Raw genomic sequence first — 18,148 nt, 5'->3', positions numbered from 1 at the left:
AGAGGGAGGGAGAGAGAGAGAGAGAGAGAGAGAGAGAGAGGCTACCACCACAGGGGAGTGGAATAGGAGAGAGAGAGAGAGAGAGAGAGAGAGAGAGAGAGAGAGAGAGAGAGAGAGAGGCTACCACCACAGGGGAGTGGAAGAGGGAGAGGGAGAGAGAGGCTACCACCACAGGGGAGTGGAAGAGGGAGAGAGAGAGAGAGAGAGAGAGAGAGAGAGAGAGAGAGAGAGAGAGAGAGAGAGAGAGAGAGAGAGAGAGAGAGAGAGAGAGAGAGAGAGAGAGAGAGAGAGAGAGAGAGAGAGAAAGAGGCTACCACCACAGGGGAGTGGAATAGGGAGAGAGAGAGAGAGAGAGAGGCTACCACCACAGGGGAGTGGAAGAGGGAGAGGAAGAGAGAGAGAGAGGCTACCACCACAAGGGAGTGGAAGAGGGAGAGAGAGGCTACCACCACAGGGGAGTGGAAGAGGGAGAGAGAGAGAGACTACCACCACAGGGGAGTGGAAGAGGGAGAGAGAGAGAGACTACCACCACAGAGGAGTGAAAGAGGGAGAGAGAGAGAAAGAGACTACCACCACAGGGGAGTGGAAGAGGGAGAGTGAGAGAGAGAGAGACTACCACCACAGGGGAGGAGTGGAGAGAGAGAGAGAGAGAGAGAGAGAGAGAGACTACCACCACAGGGGAGTGGAAGAGGGAGAGAGAGAGAGAAAGAGACTACCACCATAGGGGAGAGGAAGAGAGAGAGAGAGAGAGAGGCTACCACCACAGGGGAGTGGAAGAGGGAGAGGGAGAGAGAGAGAGAGAGAGAGAGAGAGGCTACCACCACAGGGGAGTGGAATAGGGAGAGAGAGAGGCTACCACCACAGGGGAGTGGAAGAGGGAGAGAGAGAGAGAGAGAGAGAGAGAGAGAGAGAGAGAGAGAGAGAGAGAGAGAGAGAGAGAGAGAGAGAGAGAGAGAGAGAGCTACCACCACAGGGGAGTGGAAGAGGGAGAGAGAGAGAGAGAGGCTACCACCACAGGGGAGTGGAAGAGGGGAGAGAGAGAGAGACTACCACCACAGGGAGTGGAAGAGGAGAGAGAGAGAGAGAGAGAGAGAGCTACCACCACAAGAGAGTGGAGAGGGAGAGAGAGAGAGAGAGAGAGAGAGAGAGAGAGAGAGAGAGAGAGAGAGAGAGAGAGAGAGAGACAACCACCACAGGGGAGTGGAAGAGGGAGAGAGAGAGAGACTACCACCACAGGAGAGTGGAAGAGGGAGAGAGAGAGAGAGAGCGAGAGAGCGAGAGAGACAACCACCACAGGGGAGTGAAGAGGGAGAGAGAGAGAGACTACCACCACAGGGGAGTGGAAGAGGGAGAGAGAGAGCGAGAGAGACAACCACCACAGGGGAGTGGAAGAGGGAGAGAGAGAGAGAGACAGAGAGACAACCACCACAGGGGAGTGGAAGAGGAGAGAGAGAGAGAGAGAGAGAGAGAGAGAGAGAGAGAGAGACTACCACCACATGGGAGTGGAAGAGGGAGAGAGAGAGAGAGAGACTACCACCACAGGGGAGTGGAAGAGGGAGAAAGAGAGAGACTACCACCACAGGGGAGTAGAAGAGGGAGAGAGAGAGAGAGAGAGAGAGAGAGAGAGAGAGAGAGAGAGAGAGAGGCTACCACCACAGGGGAGTGGAAGAGGGAGAGAGAGAGAGAGAGACTACCACCACAGGGGAGTGGAAGAGGGAGAGAGAGAGAGAAAGAGACTACCACCACAGGGGAGTGGAAGAGGGAGAGAGAGAGAGACTACCACCTCAGAGGAGTGAAAGAGGGAGAGAGAGAGAGAGAGAGAAAGAGACTACCACCACAGGGGAGTGGAAGAGGGAGAGAGAGAGAAAGAGACTACCACCATAGGGGAGTGGAAGAGGGAGAGAGAGAGAGAGAGAGAGAGAGAGGCTACCACCACAGGGGAGTGGAAGAGGGGAGAGAGAGAGAGAGAGAGAGAGAGAGAGAGAGAGAGAGAGAGAGAGAGAGAGAGAGAGAAGCTACCACCACAGGGGAGTGGAAGAGGGAGAGAGAGAGAGAGAGACTACCACCACAGAGGAGTGAAAGAGGAGAGAGAGAGAGAGAGAAAGAGACTACCACCACAGGGGAGTGGAAGAGGGAGAGTGAGAGAGGCTACCACCACAGGGGAGTGGAATAGGGAGAGAGAGAGGCTACCACCACAGGGGAGTGGAAGAGGGAGAGAGAGAGAGAGAGAGAGAGAGAGAGGCTACCACCACAGGGGAGTGAAGGGGGAGAGAGAGAGAGAGGCTACCACCACAGGGGAGTGGAAGAGGGAGAGAGAGAGGGCAAGATAAATAAGAATTGTTACAAAAGAGTGAATGAGAGAGAGATAAAAAGGGATAGAGCAGAAATGAATAATGATCACAGTAACAGACCAGCCAGAGCTTCAAGCAACAGACCTCTACTCCCCTGGTACCACTCCATCTCTTTCTCCTCCACCATCCCTCCCTCCCCCTCATTGTTCTCACTCCCGTTCCCTGTGTGTGTGTGGAGCTGTCTGTACAGTGGGGGAGGCAGGACACACTGCATCATTGAGTGAAAGCTGGAGGAGAAGCAGGTGAGGAGAAGGAGGAGGGGTTGGTGTTCCCTCATCTGATTCTCCTCTTCATTGTCCTCCTCTACAAGCCAACATCATAACCTCTGTATACCTCCACCGACACAGACCCCATCCCTCCCTCCTTCACTGGAAACCAGCTCCAGCCTGTTCTGTTATTCACTCCCTCTCCTCCATCTCTCTTTCTCTCCCTCTTTCCACACATCCCACCCTCCCCTCTCTGTTCTTCAAACGGACTGCCTCCCAAGCAGAGATCTCTCAGGGAAGCCATCCATTTTTCATAAACAAATTTTCAACAGTTAAGACAGTTAAGGAGAAAGGGAAGTAGCCCTGAACGCTTAGCAGCCTGAGATGAGTGGTGTGTGTGTGTGTGTGTGTGTGTGTGTGTGTGTGTGTGTGTGTGTGTGTGTGTGTGTGTGTGTGTGTGTGTGTGTGTGTGTGTGTGTGTGTGTGTGTGTGTGTGTGTGTGTGTGTGTGTGTGTGTGTGTGTGTGTGTGTGTGTGTGTGTGTGTGTGTGTGTGTGTGTGTGTGTGTGTGTGTGTGTGTGTGTGTGTGTGTCTGTGTGTGTGTGTGTGTGTGTGTGTTTAATCTTAGATTTCTAGCATCTACTAAAGTCTAAACTACCCTGTCTCCCTCGTTCTAGTAAATACAACCCCCCTCCAGTCTTTTCCTGTCACTCCCCCTTCCTCACTCCTCTTGTGGTGACAGTGCTAGTTGACAGGAAGTCAGTCCATCACTGAGCAGATGGGACAGAAATGATATGCAGGCCATCTGAGGGGCCCTAAACTAGTGTCATGCTGCCATATGCAGATGCAGCCTTCGTCTATTCACTGACGTGTCGCCACACATGCTCACTGAGGCTGAGAGGAGAGAAGGGAGTGTCCTGGTTTCAAACACAGCCCTGGGCATTATGGATGTATCTCCATAGTCTGAACACACTTCCTCTCCCCTTTCTCCTGGGCATTATGGATGTATCTCCATAGTCTGAACACGCTTCCTCTCCCCTTTCTCCTGGGCATTATGGATGTATCTCCATAGTCTGAACACGCTTCCTCTCCCCTTTCTCCTGGGCATTATGGATGTATCTCCATAGTCTGAACATGCTTCCTCTCCCCTTTCTCCTGGGCATTATGGATGTATCTCCATAGTCTGAACACGCTTCCTCTCCCCTTTCTCCTGGGCATTATGGATGTATCTCCATAGTCTGAACACGCTTCCTCTCCCCTTTCTCCTGGGCATTATGGATGTATCTCCATAGTCTGAACACGCTTCCTCTCCCCTTTCTCCTGGGCATTATGGATGTATCTCCATAGTCTGAACACGCTTCCTCTCCCCTTTCTTCTGGGCATTATGGATGTATCTCCATAGTCTGAACACGCTTCCTCTCCCCTTTGTCCTGGGCATTATGGATGTATCTCCATAGTCTGAACATGCTTCCTCTCCCCTTTCTCCTGTCCTCTCCTTCTTCTGTATTGATCTAATCACAAAGGACTGGTGAAAGCAAAATGGAGTAGACACCAGTCCAGTTCTTTCAGATCAGTCAGACATGAAAAGAAAGGAGGTGAGGAGATGAAGCCAGTCCCCTACTGGTACTGTTAGGACATAAGGTAAGAACAGCATCCTCTGCCCTCTAATGGTGGATAAGAGACTGCAGGCCCAAGCTGTGGCTCCACGCTCTGCTCCTACGCTACAGAGAGACGGAGAGCGAGGAAGTCTAAGCGAGAGAGAGAGAGAGAGAGCTCTGTGTCTGTTCCTGTGTGTGTGTGTATGTACAGCGCATTCAGAAAGTATTCAGAGCCCTTGAATTTTCCCACATTTTTTATGTTTCCGCCTTATTCTGAAATGTTTTTTTGTTTTGTTTTATTTTCATCAATATACACATATACCCCATAATGACAAAGCAAAAACAGGGTTTAAGAATTGTATTACCAGAAATAGCTTCTTTACATAACTATTCAGACTCTTTGCTATGATCCTCGAAATTGAGCTCAGGTGCATCCTGTTTCCATTCATCGTCCTTGAGATGTTTCTACAACTGTATTGGAGTCCACCTGAGGTAAATTCAGTTGATTGGACATGATGTGGAAAGGCACACACCTGTCTATATAAGGTCCCACAGTTGACAGTGCATGTTACAGCAAAACCCAAGCCAAAAGGTGGAAGGAATTGTCCGTAGGGCTCCGAGACAGGTTGAAAATAGTGGTGCAGCGACGCTCTCCATCCAACATGACAGAGCTTGAGAGGATCTGCAGAGAAGAATGGGAGAAACTCCACAAATACAGGTGTTCAGTGCTTGTGGCATCATAACAAACACACTGTGCTGCCAAAGGTGATTAAACAAAGTACTGAGTAAAGGGTCTGAATACTTATGTTAATGTGATATTTCATTATTATTATTTATTTTTTGTAAAAATGCCTAAAAAAACTTTTTTGCTCTGTCATTAATTGGATAGTGTAGATGTGTAGATTGAGGGGGATTTTATTTATTCCATTTTAGAATAAGGCTGTAACATAACAAAATGTGGAACAAGTCAAGGGGTCTGAATACTTTCCAAATGCACTGTATGTGTGTGTGGTGTATGTGGGTGTGATTGAGTGTATGTCTGTGTGGGCAAACGTGTGTGTGTGATTAATGTGTAGCTCCTCTCTCCATCGCTGCCCCATTACCAGTCCCTCTCTCCCAGACTGCCTCCACGCATGACCGCCCAAGCTGACCCTAACTGGGAGAGAGAGGTACACACAGACACATGCACGGGCGCATACGCACGCATAATCACACTAACACACATGCACGTATACACACGCACATACACACGCACGTATACACACGCACATACACACGCACGTATACACACTCACATACACACGCACACACAAAGCTCCACACAGCCCCGGGTTAAGTTCTCTCTGTCCCAGCACCGTATCCTTCCACCTCTAATCCCATCAAGAAACATAACAATATACTTGTTCACCTGCTGCTTTTATTCAAGGGGACTTGCCTTAACACAAACGTTCAGGGAAAGTGACCCTGCGAGAATTGAACCCACATCTTTGATCTTGCCAGCTACACTCCACCCGACTGTGCCATTCAAGCCCCAAATCTCATGTTCCCTTCCTGGCCCTATCCAAAGCTCCAAACTCTGTCTCTCCTCCACAGCCCCGAACACACCCCCAGACACAGCCCTACCAGCTAGCGACAAGCTGTTGTTCATCTCCCTCCCTCCCTCCCTCCCTCCCTCCCTCCCTCCCTCCCTCCCTCCCTCCCTCCCTCCCTCCCTCCCTCCCTCCCCCTCCCTCCCTCCCTCCCTCCCTCCCCCTGCATTAGAACAACATCAGCACTTAATTAAACAGTCCATTTCACACCTGGTGTGCATAGCAGCACCGAGCCAACCCTTCCTCCATATGCCATACCATCCCCCAGCCACACACACACAAACCCTGCCTCACTAACTCACTCTCACACGCTCTCTCTCTCTCACACACACACACACACACACACACACACACACACACACACACACACACACACACACACACACACACACACACACACACACACACACACACACACACACACACACACACACACACACACACACACACACACACACACACACACACACACACACACACACACACAACCTCGGCCACGGACCGGCAACACAGTTCAAAGCACCAAATCTGCATCAGGGAGTGTGTGTTTCAAGGGTGTATATCTGCGTGCACTCTTAGAAAAAAGGTGTAATCTATAACCTAAAAGAAAGGGTTAGTCGGCTGTCCCCATAGGAGAACCCTTTGAAGAACCCCTTTTGGTTCCAGGTAAAACCCTATTGGGTTCCAAGTAAATGGTTCTATGGTTCTACATGGAAACCAAAAAGGTTTCTACCTAGAAGCAAAAAAGGGTTCTCCCATATGGGGACAGACGTAGAACCATTTTGGAATATTTTTTTCTAAGAGTGTGGTGTGTGTCATTTTCCCAGAGAGGGGAAGTAAGACAGAGAGAGGGAAGGGGGGGCAGAGAGATAGAGAGCGAGCAGTAGGATGGTTTCTGGAGGAGAATGTTTAACTGGGTGAACTGTGTATGAGCTATTGTTAGTATGTTTACCAAGAAGAAGAGACATAGATATATGGATGAATAAAGTACTGTATGGAGATAGAGAGAGAGAGCTTGTTTGTGAGTGAATGTTTCAGGGACAAACAGAGCCTGGAGAGTTCTACCTCTGACGCACGCACACACACACACGCACAGGGCGTGGATAGATAGTGTGTGTGCGCTCCAGGCTCCAGATGGAGGGGTCAGAGACACACTGCCCTGCTGTCCCAGCATGCTCTGGGCTCCCAGAAACAAGGGTAGCCCCCGGCCAAACACACATGGTAACACATTCAATCTCTCAGTATCCCTCTACCCACCTCTTCCATCACTCCATAAACCCTCTCTCTTCTTGACCCTTTTCTTCCTCCCTCTATCCTCCTCCCATCCCTCCCTCTATCCTCCTCCCATCCCTCCCTCTATCCTCCTCCCATCCCTCCCTCCCCATATCTTTTCCCCAGGTGGTCTTGATAGGTACTGTAGGTAGGTAGTGTAATGCTACAGTGAGTTCAGCGCAAGTTAAGTCTAGATCTGCCTAATTAATCAGATAGTAGCATGCCTGTCTCTCTGACACGAGGTGTTTGTCCTCTACTCTGCTGCAATACTCATTATCCATCACCTCCCCTCTTCAGCATGAGACTCAGTACACAGAGCTACTCATCAGACGGGCGAGTGTGTGTGTCTGTATGACCGTGTGTGTATGTATGTGTGTTACTGTGTATGTGTGTGTGTGTGTGTGTGTGTGTGTGTGTGTGTGTGTGTGTGTGTGTGTGTGTGTGTGTGTGTGTGTGTGTGTGTGTGTGTGTGTGTGTGTGTGTGTGTGTGTGTGTGTGTGTGTGTGTGTGTGTGTGTGTGTGTGTGTGTGTGTGTGTATACAGATGAAAACACAGAGGACGAGTCAGGGTTTATAAATCAGGGTGATAGCTAGCTAGCTAGTGGCTATGATACTAGCACAACAAAACAAACAACATCCTTTAGGCTTAGGAGACTGATTCATGCTCCATATGCACAACAGTAACACAAGACAGAGGGCCAGAGGAACACACTGTGCAGTAGGAGTCACAGGAACACACACTGTGCAGTAGGACACACAGGAACACACACTGTGCAGTAGGACACACAGGAACACACACTGTGCAGTAGGACACACAGGAACACACTGTGCAGTAGGAGTCACAGGAACACACTGTGCAGTAGAACACACAGGAACACACTGTGCAGTAGGACACACAAGAACACACTGTGCAGTAGGACACACAGGAACACACTGTGCTGTAGGGCCCACAGGAACACACTGTGCAGTAGAACACACAGGAACACACTGTGCAGTAGAACACAGGAACACACTGTGCAGTAGGACGCACAGGAACACACTGTGCAGTAGAACACAGGAACACACTGTGCAGTAGGACACACACACTGCCAGGAGGCTACAACATGACAGGGAAGCACTATGGAGGTTTTATGTGTGTGTGTGAGTGTGAGTGTGTGTGAGTGAGTGTGTGTGAGTGTGAGTGAGTGTGTGTGAGAGTGTGAGTGTGAGTGTGTGTGAGTGAGTGTGAGTGTATGTGTGTGTGTGAGTGTGAGTGTGAGTGTGAGTGTGTGTGAGTGAGTGTGAGTGTATGTGTGTGTGTGAGTGTGAGTGTGAGTGTATGTGTGTGTGTGAGTGTGAGTGTGAGTGTGTGTGCGTGTGCGTGTGCGTGTGTGTGTGTGTGTGTGAGTGAGTGTGAGTGTGTGTGTGTGAGTGAGTGTGAGTGTGAGTGTGTGTGAGTGAGTGTGAGTGTATGTGTGTGTGTATGAGGGCTTGTCTATAAATATCTTTGGAGACAGCAAAGTGTCTGGAGATCCGGAGGAGGCCCACGCTCCAGCCTGCCCACCCCAGCGACGGCACTCCTAACGTGGGCAGGATCGGCCCCATGATTGGCCTGTTCGACTGGAGCTATGGAGCATGACTCACACACACTGTGTCTCTACCTACGCCAGGCAGACTGCACACAGACAGGCCCAAAATAACAGAGGGACTTTTCTGCTATGTTTTAAAAAATGCCTAGGTTTAATCATAGTCTCTGTGTGTGTTTCTGTACCTCCCTCAGACTATCTGACGACTGTCCCAGCTAGGTTGAAATAGCAACAGACACACAACACACGTACCTGGTTGATAGAGAGACAGAGAGAGAGAGATGAGACAGTGAGGCAAACAGTATGTGTGCAAGAAAGGGAGAGAGAGGTGAGAAAATAGATTATGTGCGGGAGAGTGACAGTGAGGGAGAAATGGAGTGAGATAGATGAGTGAGTGTGTGAGAGGGAGAGACGGAGTGGGGAAGAGAGAAGGGGAAGGTGAGAAACAATGGAGGAAGAGAATGAGATTGAGAGGATGAGTGTGTGAGAGGGAGGGAAAGATTGAGGTTGTGAGCTCTGTCTCTGTTTCTTTCTCAGAGTAATAAATCATTGGTGTTGGGCTCCCGGTGTGATCTGCAGGGGAGCCAGGCAGCCAGAAAGAGCCAGGGAGGGCCAAGGAGGAGGGGACCTCTCTCAAACACACAGCCTGATTAAGAGAGCCTGACCCAGGGTGGATGGCTGGGGCTGCTGGGGCTCACTGGAGCTGGGGCAGACATCCAGATACACACACATAAACAGACACACACACGCACTCACACACACCCAAACAGGACCCCTGCCAGCCCTACTCAGGGGACTCTCAGCAGTCTGGCTCCGTCCCCCTTGAGGGACCCAGCAGCATATGTGTGTGTGTCTTAGGGGGACAGTGAAGCTCCTGTGTATGTGGGACAACCAGAGTCTCTGTTCTGGGGAAGGTTACACCTCATAGATACACACACCATGGTTGACCAGAGCCACTGTTTCTCACACCAAATCAAATCAAATCAAATGTTATTTGTCACATACACATGGTTAGCAGATGTTAGTGTGAGTGTAGCGAAATGCTTGTGCTTCTAGTTCCGACAATGCAGTAATAACCAACAAGTAATCTAGCTAGCAATTCCAAAACTACTACCTTATAGACACAAGTGTAAGGGGATAAAGAATATGTACATAAAGATATATGAATGAGTGATGGTACAGAGCGGCATAGGCAAGATACAGTAGATGGTATTGAGTTCAGTATATACATATGAGATGAGTATGTAAACAAAGTGGCATAGTTAAAGTGGCTAGTGATACATGTATTACATAAGGATGCAGTAGATGATATAGAGTACAGTATATACGTATACATATGAGATGAATAATGTAGGGTATGTAAACATTATATTAGGTAGCATTGTTTAAAGTGGCTAGTGATATATTTTACATAATTTCCCATCAATTCCCATTATTAAAGTGGCTGGAGTTGAGTCAGTGAGTTGGCAGCAGCCACTCAATGTTAGTGGTGGCTGTTTAACAGTCTGATGGCCTTGAGATAGAAGCTGTTTTTCAGTCTCTCGGTCCCAGCTTTGATGCACCTGTACTGACCTCGCCTTCTGGATGATAGCGGGGTGAACAGGCAGTGGCTCGGGTGGTTGCTGTCCTTGATGATCTTTATGGCCTTCCTGTGACGTCGGGTGGGGTAGGTGTCCTGGAGGGCAGGTAGTTTGCCCCCGGTGATGCGTTGTGCAGACCTCACTACCCTCTGGAGAGCCTTACGGTTGTGGGCGGAGCAGTTGCCGTACCAGGCGGTGATACAGCCCGACAGGATGCTCTCGATTGTGCATCTGTAGAAATTTGTGAGTGCTTTTGGTGATTGAGTTGGAGGCGTGCGTGGCCACGCAGTCGTGGGTGAACAGGGAGTACAGGAGAGGGCTCAGAACCCACCCTTGTGGGGCCCCAGTGTTGAGGATCAGCGGGGTGGAGATGTTGTTGCCTACCCTCACCACCTGGGGGTGGCCCGTCAGTAAGACTGGGATAGGGATTGATTGAATATGTCCGTAAACACACCAGCCAGCTGGTCTGCGCATGCTCTGAGGGCGCGGCTGGGGATGCCGTCTGGGCCTGCAGCCTTGCGAGGGTTGACACGTTTAAATGTTTCGAATCAGCGTATTCGTCAATGTTGTCGTCTGACTCAATACGGAACATATCCCAGTCCACGTGATGGAAGCAGTCTTGGAGTGTGGAATCAGATTGGTCGGACCAGCGTTGGACAGACCTCAGCATGGGAGCTTCTTGTTTTAGTTTCTGTCTGTAGGCAGGGATCAACAAAATGGAGTCGTGGTCAGCTTTTCCGAAAGGAGGGCGGGGCAGGGCCTTATATGCATCGCGGAAGTTGGAATAGCAATGATCCAAGGTTTTTCCAGCCCTGGTTGCGCAATCGATATGCTGATAAAATTTAGGGAGTCTTGTTTTCAGATTAGCTTTGTTAAAATCCCCATCTACAATGAATGCAGCCTCTGGATATATGGATTCCAGTTTGCAAAGAGTCAAATAAAGTTCGTTCAGAGCCATCGATGTGTCTGCTTGGGGGGGAATATATACGGCTGTGATTATAATCGAAGAGAATTCCCTTGGTAGATAATGCGGTCTACATTTGATTGTGAGGAATTCTAAATCAGGTGAACAGAAGGACTTGAGGTCCTGTATGTTGTTTTGGCCACACCACGTCACGTTAACCATAAAGCATACGCCCCCGCCCTCTTCTTACCAGAAAGATGTTGGTTTCTGTCGGCGCGATGCGTGGAGAAACCAGCTGGCTGCACCGTCTCAGATAGCGTCTCTCCAGTGAGCCATGTTTCCGTGAAGCAAAGAACGTTACAGTCTCTGATGTCCCTCTGGAATGCTACCCTTGCTCGGATTTCATCAACCTTGTTGTCAAGAGACTGGACATTGGCGAGGAGAATGCTAGGGAGTGGTGCATGATGTGCCCGTCTCCGGAGTCTGACCAGAAGACCGCTTTGTTTTCCCCTTTTTCAAAGTCGTTTTTTTGGGGTCGCCGGCTGGGATCCACTCCGTTGTCCTGGATGAAAGGCAGGACACAGGATCTGCTTCGCGAAAGTCATAGTTTCCTAGGAATGCCAGCGAGGCGACCATCTCTGTCGGCGCCGGAAGTATCTACCAGAAAGGCCTCAGTGAGCTGCTGCCCAAAGCCAGCCAGCCAAACAGCCCCCGAGAGTAGCGTGTGTGTGTGTGTGTGTGTGTGTGTGTGTGTGTGTGTGTGTGTGTGTGTGTGTGTGTGTGTGTGTGTGTGTGTGTGTGTGTGTGTGTGTGTGTGTGTGTGTGTGTGTTTACATGGGAGAATAGCAGCCTTGTCCATCTGTGACCTAAGTCTGACCCTGTCCAGACAACAACCAACAACTGAACAAACAACATCCAACTGTCTGTAGCACACAGCAATATGTCATATCCAAACCAGCTACAAATATCAACAACTCACAATCAAACCATGAGCTGTATGTCTGACTGATAGAAACCTGTAGGAGGTCGAAAGGGTAGCGAGATTCGATTGATTCAGTGTCGATTGAGAAATGGCTGTAAGAAACCTGCTATGTTCCACTGTGTAGTGAGTCTGAGAGGAGAAGGTCAGTGTGTTACAGATGCATCATATGATCCCTCCACAACCAATTCTAAAAGCTGTCCTTGTCAACTGCTCAACCCACCACACAATGACTACTTCACAGTCAGGTTAGACCAGTGGGATAGCAGGGCCCAATAAACTCAACAACACAGTGGTGTGTGTGTGTGTGTGTGTGTGTGTGTGTGTGTGTGTGTGTGAGGAGAGGAGGTGACACAAACATTCAATGTCCTTCACACAAATAAATGGACGCATGTGCACACACACACACACACACACACACACACACACACACACACACACACACACACACACACACACACACACACACACACACACACACACACACACACACACACACACACACACACACACACACACACACACACACACACACACACACACACACACACACAGCGCTGGCACCTAAATGGGTCAGCTAGTATGGCTGTTCTGTGTCCTGCTCTCTTAGGGAAGGCTGCATAATTCAATCTAGTGTGAATATCACTCCACTGCTATTGGCAGCTAAACACGACACACAGGTACGGCCCCAGCAGAGGAACCTCTGAGACATCTGAGGGGTTAGGCTACAGGGGTTAGAGGTTAGGATCCAGGAGGACAGACGGTTTTTGAATGAGCTTAACGCCTCAGGGAGGAAGGAAGGAGTGAGAGGAGGGTAAGAAGAGGGGACGGTTAGGTCATAGGTGTAAGAGGGACAGCTGGTTGTACAATGGCTTTAAATGACCCAACGTTTCTACACCTTATATAGGCTTGATAACAATACACCTGGCATTAAGAAACTCTATAATCATAACTCTGTCTGTCCACATGTGGGTTGTCCTTACCTCGAGGATCCTCGGCCTGTTTGGCCAGTTTACGGAGGGCGGCGGCGAATCCGGAGTGTGCAGACTGGGCCGCCGGGCTCCCATTGGCTACGATAGATCCGTTAAGGGGCGACGGGGTGAGGGGGCTGACCGTCGCCGTGGTGCGTGTTGCCGTGGATATCATTCCTAAGGAAGGTGACTTTGGCTCATGGCTCATGCCTGGAGAGAGGAGAGAGAGGGAGAGAAAGGGTTAATAGACATAATAGACTGATGTTCGTCATTTATAAAGCAATTACAAAGCGGCTGTAGATGATGGGTCAGTCAGTCTGTCAGTCAAACTTACTCATGCTGTAATTGGCCAACTTATCAGTTGAGGGTTCAGACAGCTGACACTATGGAACCCCCCCCCCCCCCAGTAACACCGAGCCCTGTGGACTGGAAAATCTCTCAGACCTTATACACACACACACTGGGGGCTATCTGTCTGTCTCACACCAGACCTTATACACACACACACACTGGGGGCTATCTGTCTGTCTCACACCAGACCTTATACACACACACACTGGGGGCTATCTGTCTGTCTCACACCAGACCTTATACACACACACACTGGGGGCTATCTGTCTGTCTCACACCAGACCTTATACACACACACACACTGGGGGCTATCTGTCTGTCTCACACCAGACAGTACACACACACACACACACTGGGGGCTATCTGTCTGTCTCACACCAGACCTTACACACATATGTCTGTGTGTCCTTATGTCTGTGTGTCCATATGTCTGTATGTCTGTGTGCCTGTATGTTTAGCTGGGGGAGGGGGGCTTTGGGCTTAGGCTGGGGAGCTAAGGTTAAAGGTTATAGGTTACAGGGTGTGTAACCCCTACCTCAAGAGGTCCGGTCTGTCTGCCTAAACCCACACAGCAGCTCTACTTAACATGCTCCTGAGACAGGGCCAATAGAAACATTTTAAACACACACCATGAGAGAACAGTTTGATAGAGGTAACACACACCATGAGAGAACAGTTTGATAGAGGTAACACACCATGAGAGAACAGTTTGATAGAGGTAACACACCATGAGAGAACAGTTTGATAGAGGTAACACACACCATGAGAGAACAGTTTGATAGAGGTAACACACACCATGAGAGAACGGTTTGATAGAGGTAACACACACCATGAGAGAACAGTTTGATAGAGGTAACACACCATGAGAGAACAGTTTGATAGAGGTAACACACATGAGAGAACATGAGAGAACAGTTTGATAGAGGTAACACACACCATGAGAGAACAGTTTGATAGAGGTAACACACCATGAGAGAACAGTTTGATAGAGGTAACACACCATGAGAGAACAGTTTGATAGAGGTAACACACACCATGAGAGAACGGTTTGATAGAGGTAACACACACCATGAGAGAACAGTTTGATAGAGGTAACACACCATGAGAGAACAGTTTGATAGAGGTAACACACCATGAGAGAACAGTTTGATAGAGGTAACACACACCATGAGAGAACAGTTTGATAGAGGTAACACACACCATGAGAGAACAGTTTGATAGAGGTAACACACACCATGAGAGAACAGTTTGATAGAGGTAACACACACCATGAGAGAACAGTTTGATAGAGGTAACACACACCATGAGAGAACAGTTTGATAGAGGTAACACACACCATGAGAGAACAGTTTGATAGAGGTAACACACACCATGAGAGAACAGTTTGATAGAGGTAACACACACCATGAGAGAACAGTTTGATAGAGGTAACACACACCATGAGAGAACAGTTTGATAGAGGTAACACACACCATGAGAGAACAGTTTGACAGAGGTAACACACACCATGAGAGAACGGTTTGATAGAGGTAACACACCATGAGAGAACAGTTTGATAGAGGTAACACACACCATGAGAGAACAGTTTGATAGAGGTAACACATACCATGAGAGAACAGTTTGATAGAGGTAACACACACCATGAGAGAACAGTTTGATAGAGGTAACACACACCATGAGAGAACAGTTTGATAGAGGTAACACACCATGAGAGAACAGTTTGATAGAGGTAACACACCATGAGAGAACAGTTTGATAGAGGTAACACACACCATGAGAGAACAGTTTGATAGAGGTAACACACACCATGAGAGAACAGTTTGATAGAGGTAACACACACCATGAGAGAACAGTTTGATAGAGGTAACACACACCATGAGAGAACAGTTTGACAGAGGTAACACACACCATGAGAGAACAGTTTGATAGAGGTAACACACGTGCCAGATCCCCTTAATCGTCCCCATGTTAATGTCATGATGGGCATTGTGGTGATTGCTACAGTGATGAACACCAGCTACAAGCTATTTCCACTTCAATCCACTATTATCATCAAGTCTGATTCACACACACACTCACTCAGACGGACCCATCTACAGTAATGGGAGTGTGTGTGCTCTCAGACGGACCCATCTACAGTAATGGGAGTGTGTGTGCTCTCAGACGGACCCATCTACAGTAATGGGAGTATGTGTGCTCGCGTGCGTTTGTGCGTCTGTGTGTTGTTGAATCACAGATAAATATCATAGAGCCTTATATAGTCCTACATCCAGTGTACAGTTTGAGAAGCATGTGATCTACTCTGAGTTTACATTGCCTTCATAGAGTGTTTATAGTGATATAGCACCATCAGTAAACTGGATAGTTGACACACTATGTACAGTACACAGCTACTCCTATTACCATTACACATCATGTTAATATGGTGTCCATGTGATACCCACTCACCCCTCTCTCTTTCCATAACTCCCCCCTCTCTCTCTCTCCCTCCCCTCCCTCTCTCTCCCCCTCTTTCTCCCCCTCTCTCTCTCTCTCTCCCCCTCTCTCCCTCTCTCCCTCCCCCTCTCTCTCCCTCCCCCCTCTCTCTCCCTCCCCCTCTCTCTCTCCCTCCCTCCCTCCCCTCTCTCTCTCTCCCCCCACCTATCTCCCTCTCTCCCTCCCCCCTCTCTCTCCCCCCCTTCCCCCTCTCTCTCTCCCCCCTCTCCCCCCACCTCTCTCCCTCTCTCCCTCTCTCCCTCCACTGAGTGACCTGTTGGACTGTGAGTGGAGTTCTTTTCTCGTATTTTCTCTGTGTCAGATTTACGAGCACACTGTGGGGGATGTAGGGGATTGAGGGTTTCTCTCTCTCAGTGAAGGGGTGAAAGGGGACACTGTGATGACAGCTCCTGGGCCGGTGGAATCCCTGAATGCCAGAGAGCGGCATGCCATCGCCCTGAACACACACACACACAAGCATGCACACATCTTACATGAGCAAACACATGGAATATACACACACATACTTTACACAAACAAACACACATCACCACTCAACTGTCCCATTAACTACAAGTCCCCAGAGTCAGAGGTCATGGTAGGTTCACAGTAAAGAGCAGTCTGTAGGGATGCAGTGAGATTACACACACACATGCACACATTACAACATTACTACCACGCACCATATCTGATTACACACACATACACATTACACACACTCAGTCTTATCAATATCACAGATCCACACTCAAATGTAGCCAAAACACACACCATACCTACCCTCACACACCACCTACAAACAGACCCGCGCGCACGCACACACACACAGTAGCACACACAGTAGCACACAGTGTCAATAGCACTAATAGATCTGTGGAGTTATATATTGGTCCACCCCAGAGCCTGGGCAGGTCTATTAAAAAACCCATGTCTCCCTGAGAGAGGTCAGGGGTGTGTGTGTGTGTGTGTGTGTGTGTCTGGCTGTCGTTGTTTAAGTGTGCGAGGGAGTGTGTGTGTGTCAGTGGAACAGAAGATGGCAGGGGAGTAGTGAACTGGTGGGTCACAGGGACACAGAGTGTAACGGGAGAGAAAATGAGTGGCAACACCTCTGGGTCCGCCCTGCTCATAACCTCCCATTCACCCCCTGCACTCCCTGTGAACCCCCAGCAACACAATTCATAATGAAATTAACAATGAGCTCCCTTTCCACACACACACTCACACACTGCAACAGCCAGGCACACACACACAAGCACACACACTCACATCGACAGCCAGGCACAGCAACCGCTCAGTTCACTGCTGTGACCTCGTCACGACTGAAAAGCCCTGCTCCACCCACCTCTCCTCACAAACACACAACTTCACACACACACAGCCTCAGGGCTTTAAAGAAAGAGAGAGTATTCCTGGTAAAGCAGGAACTTTTCACAGGAGCTAATAAGATGGTAATCGACCGCTAGAGAAACACCATACATATTCAAGAAACACAGCCATGCTGATAGCACACAGTCACACACACACACACACACACACACACACACACACACACACACACACACACACACACACACACACACACACACACACACACACACACACACACACACACACACACACACACACACACACACACACACACACACACACACACACACACACACACACACAGGGCTAGCGGCGGTTTCGACCCCCTCCAGAGTAGCAGAGTGAAAGCGGTGGCGGTGTTGAGGTTCCTTACTGCACAAAGGACTGGAGCTCCCTGGTTCTCCCATCGCTGCATCTTTAGCCAAACCCAGCACACAGACAGAGACACAGTCAAGACACACACCATCTTCTCTTCCTCCTCTCTGTCGCTTTCTCTCTCTCCTTTTCTTTCTGTCTCTCACGCACGCTCACTCGGTCGCTCACAAAGACCGTTTGGAGCTTATCTTACGAAGCAACACACCACACAACTCTGCCTATCTCCTCTCTCTCTCGCTCTACCCTCCTCTTTCTCTCGCTGAGTGAAAACAGAAATTCTTAGCCTAGCAGCTGCTGCGATGTCACATGACCTTCCCCCTCCTCCTCTCAACCTATAATTCCTGAGCCATTGGGAGATAACAGAGGCATGGATGCCCTGCCAAGGGGAGCGAGGGAGGGAGGGGAGAGGAGGGGAGGGGTGACTGTGTGTGTCAGCTGCCTCTTCTTCTACACACAGCCCCAGTCGTCACATCTGACCCCCCTGTCGGGGAGAAAGGGAGGAGGAGGGGTGGTTAAATATGTGAGGTGCTGACACCCTCCCCTCCTCCTCGTCTTGGCTGTTAGAA

General features: G+C 49.4%; 1 protein-coding gene across 1 annotated transcript in view; it reads right to left on the bottom strand.

Annotated features, from left to right (window-relative positions):
- Positions 1-18,148, bottom strand: part of LOC124035662 (genetic suppressor element 1-like) — a 521,622-nt gene that overhangs the window by 70,344 nt on the left and 433,130 nt on the right. Inside the window, 1 exon segment of the mRNA XM_046349230.1 lies at positions 13,026-13,223. Within this exon segment, the coding sequence (XP_046205186.1) occupies positions 13,026-13,223 (198 nt within the window).

This window comes from Oncorhynchus gorbuscha, linkage group LG05 (genome assembly GCF_021184085.1).
Source record: "Oncorhynchus gorbuscha isolate QuinsamMale2020 ecotype Even-year linkage group LG05, OgorEven_v1.0, whole genome shotgun sequence".
Lineage (NCBI taxonomy): Eukaryota > Metazoa > Chordata > Actinopteri > Salmoniformes > Salmonidae > Oncorhynchus > Oncorhynchus gorbuscha.
Note: the sequence above shows the minus strand (reverse complement) of the source record. Positions and strands in the feature narration are given on the sequence as shown.